The sequence below is a fragment of the Salvelinus fontinalis genome, chromosome 13 (genome assembly GCF_029448725.1).
Source record: "Salvelinus fontinalis isolate EN_2023a chromosome 13, ASM2944872v1, whole genome shotgun sequence".
Taxonomy (NCBI): Eukaryota; Metazoa; Chordata; class Actinopteri; order Salmoniformes; family Salmonidae; genus Salvelinus; species Salvelinus fontinalis.
The window spans coordinates 41316641-41338751 of record NC_074677.1 but is presented as its reverse complement, the minus strand read 5'-3'; the positions used below and the strand labels follow the sequence as shown (position 1 = coordinate 41338751).

At 45.1% G+C, this 22111-nt stretch overlaps 1 protein-coding gene across 1 annotated transcript in view; it reads right to left on the bottom strand.

Annotated features, from left to right (window-relative positions):
* LOC129868695 (transcription elongation factor SPT6) overlaps window positions 1-22111 on the bottom strand; it is a 65591-nt gene that overhangs the window by 16516 nt on the left and 26964 nt on the right. Inside the window, exons 23-33 of the mRNA XM_055942873.1 lie at window positions 21898-22065; window positions 21542-21669; window positions 21109-21316; window positions 13133-13280; window positions 11514-11656; window positions 11088-11228; window positions 10700-10895; window positions 5529-5674; window positions 5294-5386; window positions 2600-2713; window positions 2206-2330 (exon numbers count right to left, since the gene is read on the bottom strand). Of these exons, the coding sequence (XP_055798848.1) occupies window positions 2206-2330; window positions 2600-2713; window positions 5294-5386; window positions 5529-5674; window positions 10700-10895; window positions 11088-11228; window positions 11514-11656; window positions 13133-13280; window positions 21109-21316; window positions 21542-21669; window positions 21898-22065 (1610 nt within the window). The remainder of the gene's footprint in view (window positions 1-2205; window positions 2331-2599; window positions 2714-5293; window positions 5387-5528; window positions 5675-10699; window positions 10896-11087; window positions 11229-11513; window positions 11657-13132; window positions 13281-21108; window positions 21317-21541; window positions 21670-21897; window positions 22066-22111) is intronic.

The following is a 22111-nucleotide window of genomic DNA, read 5'->3' as shown; positions in this document are numbered from 1 at the left end:
TGCAAAACACATGTTCACTGTAGGCCTAAATGACGAATGATAATAATAATACGGGGCGTAAAATTAACACCTGCCAATTGCGGGTCGATTTTTGCATTGGTGGACAAGACGCCCATTTCACCAGCCACGTTGTCAGGTGATCAGGGCTCCACAATGCCAGTATCACTCGCATTTGTATATAAAAAATATTGAAGTTCGATCACATTTATAGCAAAGTTACATAGCTGGTAAATTAATCGCACAAAGTAAAATAAACTACAAATCCTATAACCTATTCTACCTCCAGCTGCAACACAGCCTGGCTAGGGACTGTGCACATAAATAGCTAATTTTCTTGAAACAAATGTTTACTTTAGTGAGATTTTATCCCTGTGTTTCTTGGCTATTTACATTGTTTTGTCCAAAAACATAGTTTTTCAATGTTTGAGTTTCAACTGCTAGACAACGCGGCTATTAGTCAAGCTCTCGAGTCACGTAACCACGGTAACCTCCCACCCCTTCAAGGGACATATTAACATTTTTGTCTCATCTGTCCCTTTACAGTGAAGATCTGTGAAGTTATTTGGATTTTTACGAATGATCTTTGAAAGACAGGGTCCTGAAAAAGAGACATTTCTGTTTTGATTTGTTTAACAGTTTTTTGGTTACTACATGATTCCATATGTGTTATTTCATCCTTTCCAGAAGGACAACCAGCACTCCACCAATCAGCACTCCACCAATCAGGCCTTTACGGTAGAGTGGCCAGACGGAAGCCACTCCTCTGTAAAAGGCTGGGAGACTAGTCAAGATCGAGGCAAAGATGAAGAGAGCAAAGTACAGAGAGATCCTTGATGGAAAACCTTCTCCAGAGCGCTCAGGACCTGACTGGGGTGAAGGTTCACCTTCCAAGAGGACAACGACCCTAAGCAGACAGCCAAGACAACGCAGGAGTGATTACGTAATAATTTGGGGTGTGTTATTTCTCACATTATTAGCCCAGAGTTTTTGTTGTGTTATTACATACAGCCGGGAACTACTTTTGGATATCAGAGCGGCGGTAACTTATCAGCATTACCATCAGGAATATCACTTTTCCGAAACGGATCCTTTGTTCGTACCCCCCAGGGCAATTGAACTGATTCCAGAGACTGATCCAAAACCCAGCCGGCGGAGAAGAGGTATTCGGAGTGGACTTCTAGTCCGACTCAGGAGGCGCGCACACCACCCACCGCTTCCGAGTATATTACTCGCTATTGTTCAGTCTCTGGATTTCCTTCCAGGAAGACATCAGGGATTCTAAAATACTCTGTTTCACGGAAACATGGCTCCTTTGGGGATACACTGCCTGAGTCCGTACAGCCAGTTGGGTTCTCAGTTCATCACACAGACAGGAATAATTATCTCTCCGGGAAGAAGGGCGGGGGTGTATGTTTCATGATTAACTACTCATGGTGTGATTGTGATAACATACAGGAACTAAAGTCCTTTTGTTCACCCGACCTAGAATACCCCAATCAAATGTATTACCTCCCAAGATAATTATTTTCGGTTAGTCACAGCCGTGTATATTCACCCTCAAGCCGATACCACGACAGCACTCAAAGAACTTCACTGGAATTTATACAAACTGGAAACCACATGTCCCGAGGCAGCATTTATTGTAGCTGGGGATTTTAACAAAGCAAATTAGAGGAAAACGCTACCGAAGACAAGCTAAATACCTTCGCCCTCTGAGGGTGCCACTGACGCGTCCCGCTACCAAGGACTGTGGGCTCTCCTTCTCCATGGCCGACGTGAGTAAGACATTTAAGCGTGTTAAATCTCGCAAAGCTGCCGGCCCAGACGGCATCCCTAGCCATGTCATCAGAGCACGTGCAGACCAGTGGACATATTCAATCTCTCCCTGCTGTCCCTACATGCTTCAAGATGGCCACGATTGTTCCTGTAACCAAGAAAGCAAAGGTAACTGAACTAAATTACTATCGCCCCATAGCACTCACTTCGGTCATCATGAAGTGCTTTGAGGCTACTTCAGGATCATATCACCTCTGGCTGGATAAGGGGACAGGATTTAGGGTTAGTTAGCTGTAGTCATGGTAACTCACAGTGGTTTGAGTTAGGTTAGCTGTAGTCATGGTTACTCACCGTGGTTTGGGTTAGTTAAGTGTAGTCATGGTAACTCAGCATGGTTAGGGTTAGTTAGCTGTAGTCATGGTAACTCACCGTGGTTTTCCGCGAGGTTGGTACCCAAGTATGAACTTCCCTGGCAGGTCTTTACAGGCTGAGACAAAATAGGGGATGAACGCAGGCTTTTCCTTTTTACACCTAATCAACAACTCCTCCATTTTCTACACAGACCGAGGGAGGAAGAGAAAGAAAGAGGGTCAGAAAAGATGAGTGGATGAATAAAAAGATATGTAGCTCTATAAATAGAGAACAATAGAACTAAACAATTGTCACTGGAGAGATTAAACATGTTTTATAGACAGAAAGGAGGTTAGTTTCTTTGTAAGTCTTTGTAAAACAAATACTCTGTGAGATACTTGAGGTTGATCAAAATAAACACGAATACTCTGTGCCACTTCCTGTGGTTATGGCAATATTCACACCACCATACCTTCTTGTCCCCTCCGTTACAGTCCTGGAAGTACTTATGTCCCAGGAGGTCGCGAGCAAACGCTGCCATTGGCTGAATATAACGAGCTGTGATCTCATCAAGATCCTCAAACTCCTACAGAAAGAGAGACAAATAAAGAAATATTTGTTTGAGATTCAAAACACAATTAAACGGACAGTTGACCCAAATGGCCCTGTGACTGTCATTCCAACACCATTATATCTAAAGTCACTAGGTGTTGTACTGAGGTCGTTTAGTATTTTACAAAATGTCTAAATTGCTTAGACGTTTTTCATACATACATTTTTTTCTGCTCGTTTGCCTTGCATAAAAAAATTATAATCCGTTAAACAGTAAATCAACTTTGTATGCCCTAAAATTAACTGTGAAGCTCAGCAAAGTCACTTATAGATGATTTGAACGTGATGCGCCAAAAATGCTAATCTCGGTCCCATGACTTGAATGTGATTTGTGCCACAAATGCTAAAACGTTAGCATGTGGAAGCATTTATGGATTGCTGTCATACCTTGTCCATAGACTGCTTACAGGGTAAGGAAACCAATATGTAATTTTGCATTTTGGGTGAACTATCCCTTTAAAGGCTAAATATATAGAAAACATTCTGCCATAGAGTGGCGAGGAGGAGCTCCGCGGACCCATAGTGTCTGGAATTCATTTAGCCATTGCAATCTGTAGAGTTGCTAGTTTTCCCTGGTCAATTAACCCATAACATTCCTGGATTACTCGTTATATTAATAAAGTCCGATTTTATCAACAAATTTGAGAAAGAAAGGCAGTTAACCCGCAACAACAACTGCTCCCCGGGCGATGATGACGTGGATATTAATTAAGGCAGCCTCCCCACCTCTCTGATTCATTTCGGTTGAGCATTTCTTCAGTTTGAATGCATTCATTTTTATTTTTACCCTCTTTTTTAAATCTTATCTCATTGCTGGAACTCCATGGGCCCGGGAGCCGAAAATCTCGTCATGTGTCCTCCGAAACATGACCGCCAAACTGTGCTTCTTCACTTAACCCGGAACCTGGCCGCACCAATGTGTCGGAGGAAACACCATTCAACTGACGACCGAAGTCAGCCTGCAGGCGCCCGGCCCGCCACGAGAGTGCAATGAGCCAAGTTAAGCCCCCCCCCCCCCTCCCCCCGGACGACGCTGGACCAATTGTGCGAAGCCCTATGGGACTCCCAATCATGGCCGGTTGTGACACAGCCTGGGATCGAACCCGGGTCTGTAGTGATGCAGTGCGCTAGACGGACGCGCCACTCCGGAGGCCTCTGGAGGCATTAATATTGCATTCAACAACATTGTAGTTACTCCACAATACTAACCTAATTGACAGAGTGAAAAGGAAGAAGCCTGTACAGAATAAAAATATTCCAAAACATGCATCCGGTTTGCAACAAGGCACTAAAGAAATACTGAAAAAATGTGGTAACGCAATTCCCGTTTTGTCTTGACTACAAAGTGTTATGTTTGGGGAAAATCCACAGAGTACCACTCCATATTTTCAAGCATTGTGGTGGCTGCATCATGTTATGGATATGCTTGTTATCGTTAAGTACTGGGGAGTTTCTCAGGATAAAAAATAAACGGAAAGGAGTTAAGCACAGGCAAGATCCGCGAGGAAAACCTGGTTCAGTCTGCCTTCCACCAGACACCGGGAAATGAAATGAATTAACCTTTCAGCAAGACAATAACCTAAAACACAAGGCCAAATCTATACTGGTTACCAAGAAGACTGAATGTTCCTGAGTGGCCGGTTTACAGTTTTGAAAATCTATGGCAAGTATTGTGTGTAGATCACTGAGATTTTGTTTTATTGAAATCCGTTTGGAATTCGGGCTGTAACACAACATGTGGAATAAGTCAAAGGGTATGAATACTTTCTGAAGGTACTGTATCTCATCGTGCCAAGCGGGGAGAGGCTGCCCATTGTCACAGTTCCAAGACTAGTTACTTTCCGGCGAATTTCTAAGTTACATGATTGTATAACTAACAAAGGAGTTTTAAAGTGCAGTATATATGAAGTTTGGCGCCAGCTGGGCAAAAATGCGCACTAGGCTAATTCAGGAGACAGATTGTAGTTTTTATGCCCTGATATCAGGAGCTGGCAGCGAAAAGTTTTATTAAAAAATTCAGAGACTGAAATGAATAAATCAGATGACTTATATTTAAGCGGAACAAACTGATATACAATCCTGAAATCAGCTGTACCTGTCAATAGTAAAACAAACTTTAAAACGATATCTGTGTGAACCCTGAATACAGAAAATGCATGGTGAATTCCCTTCCTTACCCATATATTGCCTTTGTTGCTAAACTTTTTAAATGTTTGCCTAATTACTTACGTGACAAAAAGCAATGTATAGTGCAGTAGAGAATCATCTTACTATAATTCAATGTGAAATATATTTTAAATAACTAGAGATATCGTATTTTCAGCAGTTCGAAGCTGATGTACAAAACCTAAAGTAAAAAGACGCAAAAAAAAAAAAAAAAAGGATGGACAGGAAGCATAGAAATACCGCACATAGAAAGGATCTTCCGCGTATCAAACTTGCTTTCAATGACAGACCTATAACTCACTTTTCTATGTGAATTTGGTCGGATCTCTTTAAGCATGTGAATAATGCACGCACGTACACACTTTGCGCGCGTGTGCCACTGAGGTACCTCTGTGTAGATCCAAAGTGTGTGTCCCAGGCTGAAGGCGTTCTCCTTGCCCTCCTCTCTCACATCCACATGCTGGTAGATACCATCAGCCACCTACAACAAGAATTAGCATCCCAAAACAATAATCAATCAACTAACCAACCTGGTGGTCCATGAATGAACATTACGTATATTACAAGCCTCTGTCAATACACTCATTGAAAGCACTCCTCCCTTTCCCCCTCTCCCTCCATACCTTCCATGTGACAGTGAGGTGGTTTTCTCCCTTGCTGCTGGGCCTGATTACAACATCTCCCTGGTCCATGGACTCCATCATCTTCTCAGCCTGCTTGAAGTTGATGTTGTGAAACGATGGATGGGCGATCACACGTTTTATATAGGCTATGGAGCAGGAGAAAAAGGAGCAGGAGAAAAGGGCGGAAAGACAGACAGAGGAAGGAGAGGAAAGTGAGAAAGGGACGAGTAAGGTTAAGTTCAAATAAATGTAAAAAAAATCATTTTCTGTTTTTTAATGCACACTTTCTCCTCTTCTCCATTCCTGCATGTGCTGCAAGAAGGAGGTCATTGCCTAGGCAGCCAAAGACTTGTTTGCTACAAAACCTTGCTTGTTTCAGCAAGGTGCAAAAAAGTTTAATGCCCATGTTACTGTAGAGTCCATGCTACACCAGAAACGGATGCCCGGCCGTCCCATCTTCAGTCAGCTGTTCTTTCCACAAAAAAGTGTTTTAAGTCATTATGTTATTTTCATGACAGTCTTCATCCATAACCGTCGATTACACTGTTACACGGTAATTGTGCCAGCCCTAACTGGCTCTGACAGTTTATTCTCTGTATACTATTGTTTAGTCAGACTCCTTGGAGGACTACCACCTAAATGACTGGGCTCCAGTAAAGATGGGCATCATGGAGTAAGCAGCAAGTCGTCTTTACCAGAGCTCTACGACTGTGGCCATTTCTCTACCAAACCAGTAAGTAGTCTTTACCAGAGATCTCATCTCATTTTTTAACATCCGGTTTGGAGCGAGCGGTCGCATTTGCATTCGCTCGGCAGGTAGTATAACTTTTCATTTCATTTTCATTACATTTCATTATAGTACAACGGTTTAATTTGTCTAACCTTAGCAATTTCTTCTTAGCTAGCTACTTAGCCGTCTGTGTATAAAAGATAATTGCGTAATTATCGTATTCCGTCGTCTATCGTAGTCCACACTGCTATCTGCCCAGCAGCTAGCAAACGTCCACCGTCTACCGAATAGTAGTATAAACTTTTCATTACATTTCATTATAGTACAACGGTCTGATTTTCATTTTCACTACAGTACAACGGTTTGATTTGTTTGATCTTAGCTAGCTACATAGCCGTCTTTGCATCAAACATAATTGTGTAGTTATTGAGGTTCGCCAGCCAGCTATTTTCGCCCTAACGTAACGCAACGTAGCCAACACTGCTAGCTAGCCAGCTTGCCACCGAATAGCAGCATTGTAGAAACGAGTGCATTACAACGGAACGACTTGATCAGTGTAGTGTTGGCTGACTACACAGTTGTCTTTGCTATCTTTGATTTGTATTTGTTCGATCTTAGCTAGCTACTTAGCTGGCTCCATAGCCGTCTTTGTATCGGTGATAATTGTGTAGTTATCAAGGTTCGCTGAGGTTCGCTAGCCAGGTATTCTCGCCCTAACGTAACGTAACGTAACGTAGTCAACCCTGCTAGCTAGCCAGCTAGCCACCGATTAGCAGCACTGTAGAAACGATTACATTACAACGGAACGACTTGACTTGTGTAGTGTTAGCTAGCTACATAGTTTTCTTTGCTATCTTTTTATCTAAGATAATTGTGTAGCTTTGAGTAATTATCGGTTACCTAGCCAGCTATTTTTCGCCTGCCGCGCTGCCGTCCTCCTACCTAGCCAACACTGCTAGCTAGCCAACTTCTACCGAATAGCAGCACTGTAGAAACTTACATTACAACGGGACGACTTGATTAGCGTAGTGTTAGCTAGTTGTCTTTGCTGTCCTTGTATCCATGATAATTGTGTAGTTTAGAGAAATTTAGTGAAATTGTCGAGGTTACCTAGCCAGCTTCACTTTCAACAACGTAGCCACTGCTAGCCAGGCTACTTCACCAGCCAGCAGTACTATATCATTTTAGTCAATAAGATCTTGTATTTTATTTTTATTTTTTTGCAACGTAAGCTTAACTTTCTGAACATTCGAGACGTGTAGCCCACTTGTCATTCTAATCTCCATTGCATTAGCGTAGCCTCTTCTGTAGCCTGTCAACCATGTGTCTGTCTATCCCTGTTCTCTCCTCTCTGCACAGACCATACAAACGCTTCACACCGCGTGGCCGCGCCCACCCTAACCTGGTGGTCCCAGCCCGCACGACCCACGTGGAGTTCCAGGTCTCCGGTAGCCTCTGGAACTGCCGATCTGCGGCCAACAAGGCAGAGCTCATCTCAGCCTATGCGTCCCTCCAGTCCCTCGACTTCCTGGCACTGACGGAAACATGGCTCACCACAGATAACACTGCTACTCCTACTGCTCTCTCTTCGTCTGCCCACGTGTTCTCGCACACCCCGAGACCTTCTGGTCAGCGGGGTGGTGGCACCGGGATCCTCATCTCTCCCAAGTGGTCATTCTCTCTTTCTCCACATACCCATCTGTCTATCGCCTCCTTTGAATTCCATGCTGTCACAGTTACCAGCCCTTTCAAGCTTAACATCCTTATCATTTATCGCCCTCCAGGTTCCCTTGGAGAGTTCATCAATGAGCTTGATGCCTTGATAAGCTCCTTTCCTGAGGACGGCTCACCTCTCACAGTTCTGGGTGACTTTAACCTCCCCATGTCTACCTTTGACTCATTCCTCTCTGCCTCCTTCTTTCCACTCCTCTCCTCTTTTGACCTCACCCTCTCACCTTCCCCCCCTACTCACAAGGCAGGCAATACGCTTGACCTCATCTTTACTAGATGCTGTTCTTCCACTAACCTCATTGCAACTCCCCTCCAAGTCTCCGACCACTACCTTGTATCCTTTTCCCTCTCGCTCTCATCCAACACTTCCCACACTGCCCCTACTCGGATGGTATCGCGCCGTCCCAACCTCCGCTCTCTCTCCCCCGCTACTCTCTCCTCTTCCATCCTATCATCTCTTCCCTCTGCCCAAACCTTCTCCAACCTATCTCCTGATTCTGCCTCCTCAACCCTCCTCTCCTCCCTTTCTGCATCCTTTGACTCTCTATGTCCCCTATCCTCCAGGCCGGCTCGGTCCTCCCCTCCCGCTCCGTGGCTCGACGACTCATTGCGAGCTCACAGAACAGGGCTCCGGGCAGCCGAGCGGAAATGGAGGAAAACTCGCCTCCCTGCGGACCTGGCATCCTTTCACTCCCTCCTCTCTACATTTTCCTCTTCTGTCTCTGCTGCTAAAGCCACTTTCTACCACTCTAAATTCCAAGCATCTGCCTCTAACCCTAGGAAGCTCTTTGCCACCTTCTCCTCCCTCCTGAATCCTCCGCCCCCCCCCCCCCCCCCTCCCTCTCTGCAGACGACTTCGTCAACCATTTTGAAAAGAAGGTCGACGACATCCGATCCTCGTTTGCTAAGTCAAACGACACCGCTGGTTCTGCTCACACTGCCCAACCCTGTGCTTTGACCTCTTTCTCCCCTCTCTCTCCAGATGAAATCTCGCGTCTTGTGACGGCCGGCCGCCCAACAACCTGCCCGCTTGACCCTATCCCCTCCTCTCTTCTCCAGACCATTTCCGGAGACCTTCTACCTTACCTCACCTCGCTCATCAACTCATCCTTGACCGCTGGCTACGTCCCTTCCGTCTTCAAGAGAGCGAGAGTTGCACCCCTTCTGAAAAAACCTACACTCGATCCCTCCGATGTCAACAACTACAGACCAGTATCCCTTCTTTCTTTTCTCTCCAAAACTCTTGAACGTGCCGTCCTTGGCCAGCTCTCCTGCTATCTCTCTCAGAATGACCTTCTTGATCCAAATCAGTCAGGTTTCAAGACTAGTCACTCAACTGAGACTGCTCTTCTCTGTATCACGGAGGCGCTCCGCACTGCTAAAGCTAACTCTCTCTCCTCTGCTCTCATCCTTCTAGACCTATCGGCTGCCTTCGATACTGTGAACCATCAGATCCTCCTCTCCACCCTCTCCGAGTTGGGCATCTCCGGCGCGGCCCACGCTTGGATTGCGTCCTACCTGACAGGTCGCTCCTACCAGGTGGCGTGGCGAGAATCTGTCTCCTCACCACGCGCTCTCACCACTGGTGTCCCCCAGGGCTCTGTTCTAGGCCCTCTCCTATTCTCGCTATACACCAAGTCACTTGGCTCTGTCATAACCTCACATGGTCTCTCCTATCATTGCTATGCAGACGACACACAATTAATCTTCTCCTTTCCCCCTTCTGATGACCAGGTGGCGAATCGCATCTCTGCATGTCTGGCAGACATATCAGTGTGGATGACGGATCACCACCTCAAGCTGAACCTCGGCAAGACGGAGCTGCTCTTCCTCCCGGGGAAGGACTGTCCGTTCCATGATCTCGCCATCACGGTTGACAACTCCATTGTGTCCTCCTCCCAGAGCGCTAAGAACCTTGGCGTGATCCTGGACAACACCCTGTCGTTCTCCACCAACATCAAGGCGGTGGCCCGTTCCTGTAGGTTCATGCTCTACAACATCCGCAGAGTACGACCCTGCCTCACACAGGAAGCGGCGCAGGTCCTAATCCAGGCACTTGTCATCTCCCGTCTGGATTACTGCAACTCGCTGTTGGCTGGGCTCCCTGCCTGTGCCATTAAACCCCTACAACTCATCCAGAACGCCGCAGCCCGTCTGGTGTTCAACCTTCCCAAGTTCTCTCACGTCACCCCGCTCCTCCGCTCTCTCCACTGGCTTCCAGTTGAAGCTCGCATCCGCTACAAGACCATGGTGCTTGCCTACGGAGCTGTGAGGGGAACGGCACCTCAGTACCTTCAGGCTCTGATCAGGCCCTACACCCAAACAAGGGCACTGCGTTCATCCACCTCTGGCCTGCTCGCCTCCCTACCACTGAGGAAGTACAGTTCCCGCTCAGCCCAGTCAAAACTGTTCGCTGCTCTGGCACCCCAATGGTGGAACAAACTCCCTCACGATGCCAGGACAGCGGAGTCAATCACCACCTTCCGGAGACACCTGAAACCCCACCTCTTCAAGGAATACCTAGGATAAAGCAATCCTTCTGCCCCCCCCCCCCCCCCCTTAAAAGATCTAGATGCACTATTGTAAAGTGGCTGTTCCACTGGATGTCATAAGGTGAATGCACCAATTTGTAAGTCGCTCTGGATAAGAGCGTCTGCTAAATGACTTAAATGTAATGTAATGTAAATGTTTACTCGTCGTGTATACCTACTGGTTCTCTGTTGCTTCTTCTTGAGTTCCTCCTCTGCCTTAGTGTCTTCTGTCTCTGCGTCAAAGTCGTAGTAGGTGTCCTTAGGAAGCTTCCACTCGTTGTTCTTATCCATCAGGTCAGACGTACGACACGTCAGGTCCACGTTGAACTTCTCAATGTCAATCTTCATGATGCGACAGTGTACTGTCATACCCACCTGGGAGAGGGAGGAGGGGAGACGGGTGAACACTTGTACAGGAACTCAACTAACTCCTGGAAACAACTGTAGAAGATTTCTCTTACCCAAGGCCTAGAGAGCTACAAGACCTGCATGATTACTTGATTCAGATGTGTTAGTGCTGGGCGGTGTGTGTGTGTGTGAGAAAGAGAGAGATAGCGTGTGTCTCACCTTGACCCTCTCCTCAGGATGCTTGACCACCTTGTCACTGAGGAACTTGGTGGGGATGAAGCCCTGGACACCGTTGTCCATTCGAGACCTCACGCCGATGGCCTGGCCTGGACACGATCCACTGTCAAAATGGTTCCACACCTAGCAGAGAGAGGGGAAGAGGAGACAGGAAGGGAGAGAGGAAGAGGAAGGGAGCGAGCGAGAGAAAAACAGATAGAGGAGAAAGAAAGCAATAGGAAGATGTGGGGAAGGGGCAGGGAGAGAGAGGAATAAGAAGAGGAACACAAACCAAAACATAGAACAGAAGTTTCCTCTAAAGTCTCCAAATCTTTTATTTCCAAAACCACCATTTAAAGTCATCAATGGGTAATGAGGGAAATGAGCGAGAGGCTTAAAGTCAGAAGCCATGGGGTGAGGGTCTCTCACCTCGCTGAGTTCAGGGAAGTTGTCCTGTTGACAGAAGGGGCACTGCCACAGCCCGGTAGAGTCGTTCCTGATGGCCTGGTCATAACTCTCCCCTTGTGGGCGCCGGTGAGCAATGCCTGTCACGACACTGGTGATCAGCTTACCTGGAGACGAACGGGGAGGGAGAGGAGAGACAAGGTCGTGAGTATGTGAGCAGTATTTGTGTTAGCTACATAGAATGTAAAGGTGTGTGTATGTAAACTTGGCAAAAAAATAAACGTCCTCTCACTGTCAACTGCGTTTATTTTCAGTGAACTTAACATGTGTAAATATTTGTATGAACATAACAAGATTCAACAACTGAGACATAAACTGAACAAGTTCCACAGACATGTGACTAACAGAAATGGAATAATGTGTTCCTGAACAAAGTGGGGCCAAAATCAAAAGTAACAGTCAGTATCTGGTGTGGCCACCAGCTGCATTAAGTAGTGCAGTGCATCTCCTCCTCATGGACTGCACCAGATTTGCCAGTTCTTACTGTGAGATGTTACCCCACTCTTCCACGAAGGCACCTGCAAGTTATCGGACATATCTCGGTGGGGAATAGCCCTAGCCCTCACCCTCCGATCCAACAGGTCCCAGACATGCTCAATGGGATTGAGATCTGGGCTCTTCGCTGGCCATGGCAGAACACTGACATTCCTGTCTTGCAGGAAATCACACAGAACGAGCAGTATGGCTGGTGGCATTGTCATGCTGGAGGGTCATGTCAGGATGAGCCTGCAGGAAGGGTACCACATGAGGGAGGAGGATGTCTTCCCTGTAACGCACAGCGTTGAGATTGCCTGCAATGACAACAAGCTCAGTCCGATGATGCTGTGACACAACGCCCCAGACCATGACGGACCCTCCACCTCCAAATCAATCCCGCTCCAGAGTACAGGCCTCGGTGTAACGCTCATTCCTTCAACGATAAACGCGAATCCGACCATCACCCCTGGTGAGACAAAACCGCGACTCGTCAGTAAAGAGCACTTTTGCCGGTTCTGTCTGGTCCAGTGACGGTGGGTTTGTGCCCATAGGCGATGTTGTTGCCGGTGATGTCTGGTGAGGACCTGCCTTACAACAGGCCTACAAGCCCTCAGTCCAGCCTCTCTCAGCCTATTGCGGACAGTCTGAGCACTGATCCTGTCCGTCCTGTCTCCCTGTAGCTCTGTTTTAGGCATCTCACAGTACGGACATTGCAATTTATTGCCCTGGCCACATCTGCAGTCCTCATGCCTCCTTGCAGCATGCCTAAGGCACGTTCACGCAGATGAGCAGGGACCCTGGGCATCTTTCTTTTGGTGTTTTTCAGAGTCAGTAGAAAGGCCTCTTTAGTGTCCTAAGATTTCGTAACTGTGACCTTAATTGCCTACCGTCTGTAAGCTGTTAGTATCTTAACGACCGATCCACAGGTGCATGTTCATTAATTGTTTATGGTTCACTGAACAAGCATGGGAAACTGTGTTAAAACCCTTTACAATGAAGATCTGTGAAGCTACTTGGATTTTTACGAATTATCTTTGAAAGACAGGGTCCTTCTTTTTATGCTGAGTTTATGTGTGTGTTACCTATGTAGAAGATGTGTGTGTTACCTATATAGAACGTCTCAGGTGTCTCTTTGGTGAGCAGGTTAAACACCTCCTCGGTGTTAGGAGCTCTGTAGGGAACTCTCAGGTCCTTATACCTGCAGCTCAACTCAGCACGGATATCATACAGCGTTATGCCCTTGTTACCGTAACCCTACAGGGAAAGGGAGAATAAAGGTTAATATATGTCAGCGATATAGAGCTTGTTACCATAACCGTACAGAGGAGAATAACATATATCATTAGTGATGAGTGGAAAAATAAATACAGTTACATATCGGGATATAATTGTTGGTGATATATCGCAATATTATTTTTTGCGCTAGTCGGCTGTACCTGCACCAAACTCAATTTGTTTTCAGTACTTTTATTTCCATGATTGATCAAAACTTTTCTCATGGCTCTCTTGTCCCTCTGCAGCAGAAATATGGTGAGCAATATGTTTTGAACATCGAATCACAAAATCGCAGTATGGAATCGCAATACATAAGGTGTCCAATCAAAAACAAATATTTTGACCAATTGGTTAATTGTGTTGATAATCATCTAAGAAAACCTCATGTCTCTATCGTAATCTGCTTGAAATATAAGAGTTTTTACCCTTGTAGGATGTCCAGAATTAGGGTGACTAAATCAATGGAGGCCAGAGAAAAAAAGTGTCAGAAAAACATAAAAATGACATCGCGTCAGCTAGGCTGGATTCTGTGCAAAGATTAAGGCTACTGGCTACCTGACAGGCTCACTTTCCCGTTGAACTCGTCATCTTCTCAAATCTGCAGGACATAAAAAAAATATATAGAGGTAAGATGAATATCGATTGAGACATGACGTAGTATTTTCATATTTTAGGATACGCTTTTCATATTAATTCGAAACTACTGTTCTTTTCCCAAAGATTTTACACAAAAACAAGTGTATCTCTATTAAATGTCAACAGTGCACTGAGTGTACCGTAAGTTTTTACATTTAATTCAGCTCGTGTCATGCTAATTTAGCTTTTTGCGACTCGCGGAAACAACTTTGAAGACAGCATAAAACGTAAAAGAAGCTGTTCCAAGAAACCTGCATCGCTATGTCAACAGAGCTCTGTGCTTATTATCGGATTTATTAGGTTACGAAATCCAACTTTTTGGATATAATACTAATGATATGTTCGAGAGACCCCACTGAACAATTCAGAACATGAATAGTCATATTTGTCTTGATAAAATGTATTTTATAACATAAGGAAATGAAACTATCACCACCAAAGCGTGTTTTCACCCACTCTATGCAGAGTGGATGGACACCCTACAATACATATCGGCCCTTAAATTACATGATAATATTGTATCGTGAGGTTCCTGTCAATTCCCAGCACACATATACATCTCATACAGCGATATAGAGCTTGTTACCATAACCCTACATAAGAGAATAACATACACTACCCTATGTATTTATTTTGACAGTTTTATGTTCCCAGAAGACAACCTCAAAATGTCGTCGCTCACAGAAAAGGGAACTAACAAAGATACTCAGACAAAAAAAAACTAAGGGTTTCAAACGGGGTTCTGGAAGATACCCATGGTGGTATACACTTAAAGTTAGAAAAGCAACAGGGAGGGGGGTTTTAGAACCCACTAGATTGAACTCAGAAAAGACACTAAAGGAAATAAACACAGACTTAGGATAGGGTGTAAAACAGAGCAAAACAATATGGAGAAAAATAAATGGGGGGGAGACACAAAACTCAGGCTTCTTTTGGTTAATTAAAGTGGTGGCGCTGTAAATCGTATCTCCGCTAAGGTGAGGTGTAGCTTTTCCAACGCCTCCTCTCCAACTGATGCACTGGGCCAGCAGGTCTTAAAAACCAGCTTGGTCAGCACAGGTGAAACACATCCTGACTAATGAGGTGACTCCAATCAGTGTGCCACACCTAATCAACCCCGAAATGGATAGAGAAACCAAAATCCATAACAAATCTCCCTTTAAGACAACAAATATACAGGGGGTTCTGAAATTGACACCCTAAAATACAGAGCTAAATTGTATGCTCAAATAAATGGGGAAATTATATTTTATACTAATGCAATTGCTCAGAGAAAGTGATTTTGTTTAAGTTTATATTTTTTTCTCAGAAAGGTTGGGGTCAACAATATTGACACCCCTAAAGATTCTTACTAATAAAGTAGTCCAAAGTTTTAGTATTTGGTCCCATATTCCTAGCACGCAAATGACTACATCAAAGTTGGTAAATAAGAATGGTAAATAATGTAGTGTCAGTTTGGTCTCACTTTTATTATAAATACGAATATGGTTCTAAACACTTCTAAGGCAAGTCATTTAAGACCAAATTTCTTATTTACAATGACGGCCTACCACGGCCAAACCCTAACCCGGACGACGCTGCGCCAATTGTGCGCCGCCCTATGAGACTCCCAATCACGGCCGGTTGTGATACAGCCTGGAATCGTCCCAGGGTCTATAGTCACGCCTCTAGCACTGAGATGCAGTGCCTTAGACCACTGCGCCAGTCGGGAGCCCATTAATGTGGATGCTACCATGATTACGCATAATCCTGAATGAATCGTGAATAATGATGAGTAGCTTGGAAAGACTAGCTTGGAAAGACAGTACCGTGCAGTACCGAAGAGCCCTCACTGCTGCTCGATCATCCTACTTTTCCAACTTAATCGAGGAAAATAAGAACAATCCAAAATTTCTTTTTGATACTGTTGCAAAGCTAACTAAAAAGCAGCATTCCCCAAGAGAGGATGGCTTTCACTTCAGCAGTAATAAATTCATGAACTTCTTTGAGGAAAAGATCATGACCATTAGAAAGCAAATTACGGACTCCTCTTTGAATCTGCGTATTCCTCCAGGGCTTAGCTGTCCTGGATCTGCACAGCTCTGCGAGGGCCTGGGATCGGGAGAGACACTTAAGTGTTTTAGTACTATATCTCTTGACACAATGATGAAAATAATCATGGCCTCTAAACCTTCAAGCTGCATACTGGATCCTATTCCTACTAAACTGCTGAAGGAGCTGCTTCCTGTGCTTGGCCCTCCTATGTTGAACATAATAAACAGCTCTCTATCCACCGGATGTGTACCAAACTCACTAAAAGTGGCAGTGATAAAGCCTCTCTTGAAAAAGCCAAACCTTGACCCGGAAAATATAAAAAACTATCGGCCTATATCGAATCTTCCATTCCTCTCAAAAATGTTAGAAAAAGCTGTTGCGCAGCAACTCACTGCCTTTCTGAAGACAAACAATGTATACGAAATGCTTCAGTCTGGTTTTAGACCCCATCATAGCACTGAGACTGCACTTGTGAAGGTGGTAAATGACCTTTTAATGGCGTCAGACCGAGGCTCTGCATCTGTCCTCGTGCTACTAGACCTTAGTGCTGCCTTTGACACCATCGATCACCACATTCTTTTGGAGAGACTGGAAACCCAAATTGGTCTACACGGACAAGTTCTGGCCTGGTTTAGATCTTACCTGTCGGAAAGATATCAGTTTGTCTCTGTGAATGGTCTGTCCTCTGACAAATCAACTGTACATTTCGGTGTTCCTCAAGGTTCCGTTTTAGGACCACTATTGTTTTCACTATATATTTTACCTCTTGGGGATGTTATTCGAAAACATAATGTTAACTTTCACTGCTATGCGGATGACACACAGCTGTACATTTCAATGAAACATGGTGAAGCCCCAAAATTGCCCTCGCTAGAAGCCTGTGTTTCAGACATAAGGAAGTGGATGGCTGAAAACTTTCTACTTTTAAACTCGGACAAAACAGAGATGCTTGTTCTAGGTCCCAAGAAACAAAGAGATCTTCTGTTAAATCTGACAATTCATCTTGATGGTTGTAAAGTCGTCTCAAATAAAACTGTGAAGAACCTCGGCGTTACTCTTGACCCTGATCTCTCTTTTGACGAACATATCAAGACTGTTTCAAGGACAGCTTTTTTCCATCTACGTAACATTGCAAAAATCAGAAATTTTCTGTCCAAAAATGATGCAGAAAAATTAATCCATGCATTTGTTACTTCTAGGTTAGACTACTGCAATGCTCTACTTTCCGGCTACCCGGATAAAGCACTAAATAAACTTCAGTTAGTGCTAAATACGGCTGCTAGAATCCTGACTAGAACCAAGAAATTTGATCATATTACTCCAGTGCTAGCTTCCCTACACTGGCTTCCCGTTAAGGCAAGGGCTGATTTCAAGGTTTTACTGTTAACCTTTAAAGCGTTACATGGGCTTGCTCCTACCTATCTTTCCGAGTTGGTCCTGCCGTACATACCTACACGTACGCTACGGTCACAAGACGCAGGCCTCCTAATTGTCCCTAAAATTTCTAAGCAAACAGCTGGAGGCAGGGCTTTCTCCTATAGATCTCCATTTTTATGGAACAGTCTGCCTACCCATGTGAGAGACGCAGACTCAGTCTCAACCTTTAAGTCTTTACTGAAGACTTATCTCTTCAGTAGGTCATATGATTGAGTGTAGTCTGGCCCAGGAGTGTGAAGGTGAACGGAAAGGCTCTGGAGCAACGAACCGCCCTTGCTGTCTCTCCAGGGCCGGTTCCCCTCTCTCCACTGGGATTCTCTGCCTCTAACCCTGTTACTGGGGCTGAGTCACTGGCTTGCTGGTGCTCTTTCATGCCGTCCCTAGGAGGGGTGCGTCACTTGAGTGGGTTGAGTTACTGACGTGAACTTCCTGTCTGGGTTGGCGCCCCCCCTTGGTTTGTGCTGTGGTGGAGACCTTTGTGGGCTATACTCGGCCTTGTCTCAGGATTGTAAGTTGGTGGTTGAGGATATCCCTCTAGTGGTGTGGGGGCTGTGCTTTGGCAGAGTGGGTGGGGTTATATCCTTCCTGTTTGGCCCTGTCCGGGGGTTTCTTCGGATGGGGCCACAGTGTCTCCTGACCGCTCCTGTCTCAGCCTCCAGTATTTATGCTGCAGTAGTTTATGTGTCGGGGGGCTAGGGTCAGTTGGTTATACCTGGAATACTTCTCCTGCCTTATCCAGTGTCCTGTGTGAATTTAAGTATGCTCTCTCTAATTCTCTCGTTCTCTCTTTCTCTCTGAGAACCTGAGCCCTAGGACCATACGTCGGGACTACCGGCCGTGGTGACTCCTTGCTGCCCCCAGTCCGCCTGGCCTTGCTGCTATTCCAGTTTCAACTCTTCTGCCTGCGGTTATGGAACCCCTACCTGTCCCAGACCTGCTGTTTTCAACTCTTAATGATCGGCTATGAAAAGCCAACTGAGATTTATTCCTGATTATTATTTGACCATGCTTGTCATTTATGAACATTTTGAAAATCTTGGCTCTCTCTAATTTTCTCCTTCTCTCTTTCTTTCTCTCGGAGGACCTGGGCCCTAGGACCATGCGTCGGGACTGCCGCCCGTGGTGACTCCTTGCTGTCCCCAGTCCGCCTGGCCTTGCTGCTATTCCAGTTTCAGCTGTTCTGCCTGCGGTTATGGAACCGCCACCTGTCCCAGACCTGTTGTTTTTCAACTCTTAATGATCAGCTATGAAAAGCCAACTGAAAATTATTCATGATTATTATTTGACCATGCTTGTCACTTATGAACATTTTTGAACATCTTGGCATAGTTCTGTTATAATCTCCACCCGGCACAGCCAGAAGAGGACTGGCCACCCCTCATAGCCTGGTTCCTCTCTAGGTTTCTTCCTAGGTTTTGGCCTTTCTAGGGAGTTTTTCCTAGCCACCGTGCTTCTACACCTGCATTCTAGCTGTTTGGGGTTTTAGGCTGGGTTTCTGTACAGCACTTCGAGATATTATCTGATGTACGAAGGGCTATATAAAATAAAATTGATTGATTGATTGATGAGTGAGAAAGAGGGTCAAAGACCATACCCAAGACATGCTAACCTTAATGCTAATTGATGTATTAGTATAAACCAATATAATTTTCCAATTTTGAGCATACAACATTGCTCAGTATTTGAATGATTTATTTTATGCAGTTATTATTGCTCATCTTTATCAAGGGTGTCAATTTCAGACCCCACAGTATACCCACGTACATGTTGGACAAAGTTTGCTCACAACCAAAATACATTTAAATGAGTCGCTCAGTTTGACAGCCCGTTTCTCTTTGATTTAACCAGTGTTAACTGTCTGTCAACACACCAATTTTATTTTATAAATTGCCTTCAGAAAGTATTCATACCGCTTGACGTATACCTACATTTTGCTGTGTTAACCTGAATTCAAGATGGATTACATACATATGTTTCCTCACCCATCTACACACAACACCCCATAATGACAAAGTGAAAACACGTTTTCAGAATTCTTTTTACATTTATTGTTATTGAAAATTAAATACAGAAATATCAAATTTTTATAAGTATTCACACCTCTGAGTCAATACATGTTAGTCTTTCTGGATAAGTTTCTAAGACCTTTGCACACCTGGATTGTGCAATATTTGCACATTATTCTTCAAGAAATTATTCCAACTATGTCATGTTGGTTGGATAGACAGCCATTTTCAAGTCTTGTCAAGACGATTTAAGCCAAACTGTAACTAGGCCATTCAGAATGTCGTCTTGGTAAGCAACTTGAGTGTATATTTGGCCTTGTGACTAAGGTTATTGTCCTGCTGAAAGGTGAATTTGTTCATTTCTTTGCCACATTTGTAGCAGTATTACTTTAGTGACTTATTGCAAACAGGATGCATGTTTTGGAATATTTGTATTCTATACAGGCCTCCTTTTCACTCTGTCATTTCGGTTAGTATTGTGGAGTAACTACAACGTTATTGATCCATCCTCAGTTTTCTCCTACCTAGCCTTTGACACATTATTTACCATTCATTTCTATTGGGCACAACGTAATCTGAAACACAACCAAAACAAACTGCAAATGTATCCAAATAGTTTGTAGAGTCACAAGCTTGATGTAGTCACTTCGGGCTAGTAATATGGGACAAAATACTAAACTTGACAACTTTTAAATGTTTTTATTATTATTTGTTGTACTTTTTACCCCTTTTTCGTGATATCCAATTGGTAGTTACAGTCTTGTCCCATCGCTGCAACTCCCGTACGGACTCGGGTGAGGCGAAGGTCGAGAGCCATGCGTCCTCCAAATACGCGACCCTGCCAAGCTGCACTGCTTCTTGACAAACTGCCCGCTTAAAGTGGAAGCCAGCCGCACCAATGTGTCGGAGGAAACACAGTACAACTGGCGACCGTGTCAGCGCGCATGCCCCCGGCCTGTCACAGCAGTCACTAGAGCGCGATGGGACAAGGACATCTCGGCCGGCCAAACCCTCCTATAACCCGAACAACCCTGGGCCAATTGTGCATCGCCTCATGGGTTTCCCGGTCGCAGCCGGCTGCGACACAGCCCGGGATCGAACCCGGATCTGTAGTGACGCTTCAAGCACTGCGGTGCAGTGCCTTAGACCGCACTTTCGACTACTTTAACATAAGTGAATTAAACAAATACTTATGACACCTTCAAAATGCGGGGGACTAGATACATCAATCGCTTTCATTTCTAAATGGTAGAACAGATATACATGTATGCCCTCAAATAAAAAGTGACATTCTGTACTGTCGCCTCAAATAAAACAATTGATCACAGATCCAAAATGCTGGAGTATAGAGCCAAATTAAACGTTTCAACTTCACTGTCCAAGTAAATATGTAGGGGAGTGTAAATCGTGCAGTGTGATGCCCTTGTTACCATAACCCTACAGGAGAGAATAGAGGTAAGATGGATAACAAGGGGAATATATCATACAAATAATGTTTGTAACCCTGCAGGGAAGAGGACAAGGTGAGAGGACATGGCATGATGTTCTTATAAACGTAACCCAGCAAGGATTGGACAGGTGAGAGGTCATTGAAAAGGTATATGTGGAGAGAATAAGGTTCTCAGGGGATTTAAGAACAACATATAAGACAGGAAGACACATACAACCCCTCCAACACACCCTCCTATCCGTACCTGTCTCTCCAGCTCCTCAGCGAAGGCATCCAGGTCCAGGTCTTTGAGTCGCTCCGGGTTTTCCAGGATTTCCTCTAGCGCACCGGCCGGGTTGGCGTCCTCCGCGGACTCATCGTATTCCAGAGCGTCAACCGCCATCTTCCTGGCCCACTCATACGTCTCCGGGTGCACCCTGGACCCGTCCAGAACCTCGATGTATGAGTCCGTACTGCAGAGGTGGAAAGGGACTGAGTTAGAACCAACATTATACCAAGAGCATACAAAACAACTGTAAATTATTGGACATAAAAATGTAAAATACATATTTTTCGTAGGAATACGCAGTGGGGGAAGAACATTCTAGGTGGCAAAAAAAACTCCATCCAAATATAACTTTTTGCCCTTCACACAGAGAGAGAGAGAGAGAGAGAGAGTGAGAGAGAGACACACGTACCTGTCTCCAAGCGAGGCGGTGTCTATCTTGATGAAGCCGGCACAGTTGATGAAGACCTTGGGGCCCATGTGACACATGGTGACCAGCTGAGTCCTGTTCTCCAAACGAGTGTTGTTCTGTTTTAGGATCTGGGGAGAGACATCGCTGGTATACTAATACTGTAAAAATGTCTAATGTTGCTCCTTTACATAGGACAAAGGAATACATACACATTAGCATGACACAGGACTCACTTCGGAGAGGGCGAGACACAATACAGACCGTGTACAGACACGGAGCAAGTAGATATACTGAACACGGCTCTGACTCAAAACCTGCAGGCAGGCAGACACAGAGAGCGAGAGACAAAGACGGACCTTGAGCAGGTGCGATCCCTTCCTTTGTCCGAGGCCACAGACGAACTGGACCAGGCTCTGTGTGTAGGGGTGAGATATGGCCCTGTTCACATCCACCCCCACCTCGTTGACCCGGTTTATAAACTCACAGTACAGAGCATTCAGCAGGTCCTCCTTTACTACATGCTCCTGAGAGGGTAGGGAGGGGAGAGAGGGAGAGAGGTGGGGAGGGGAC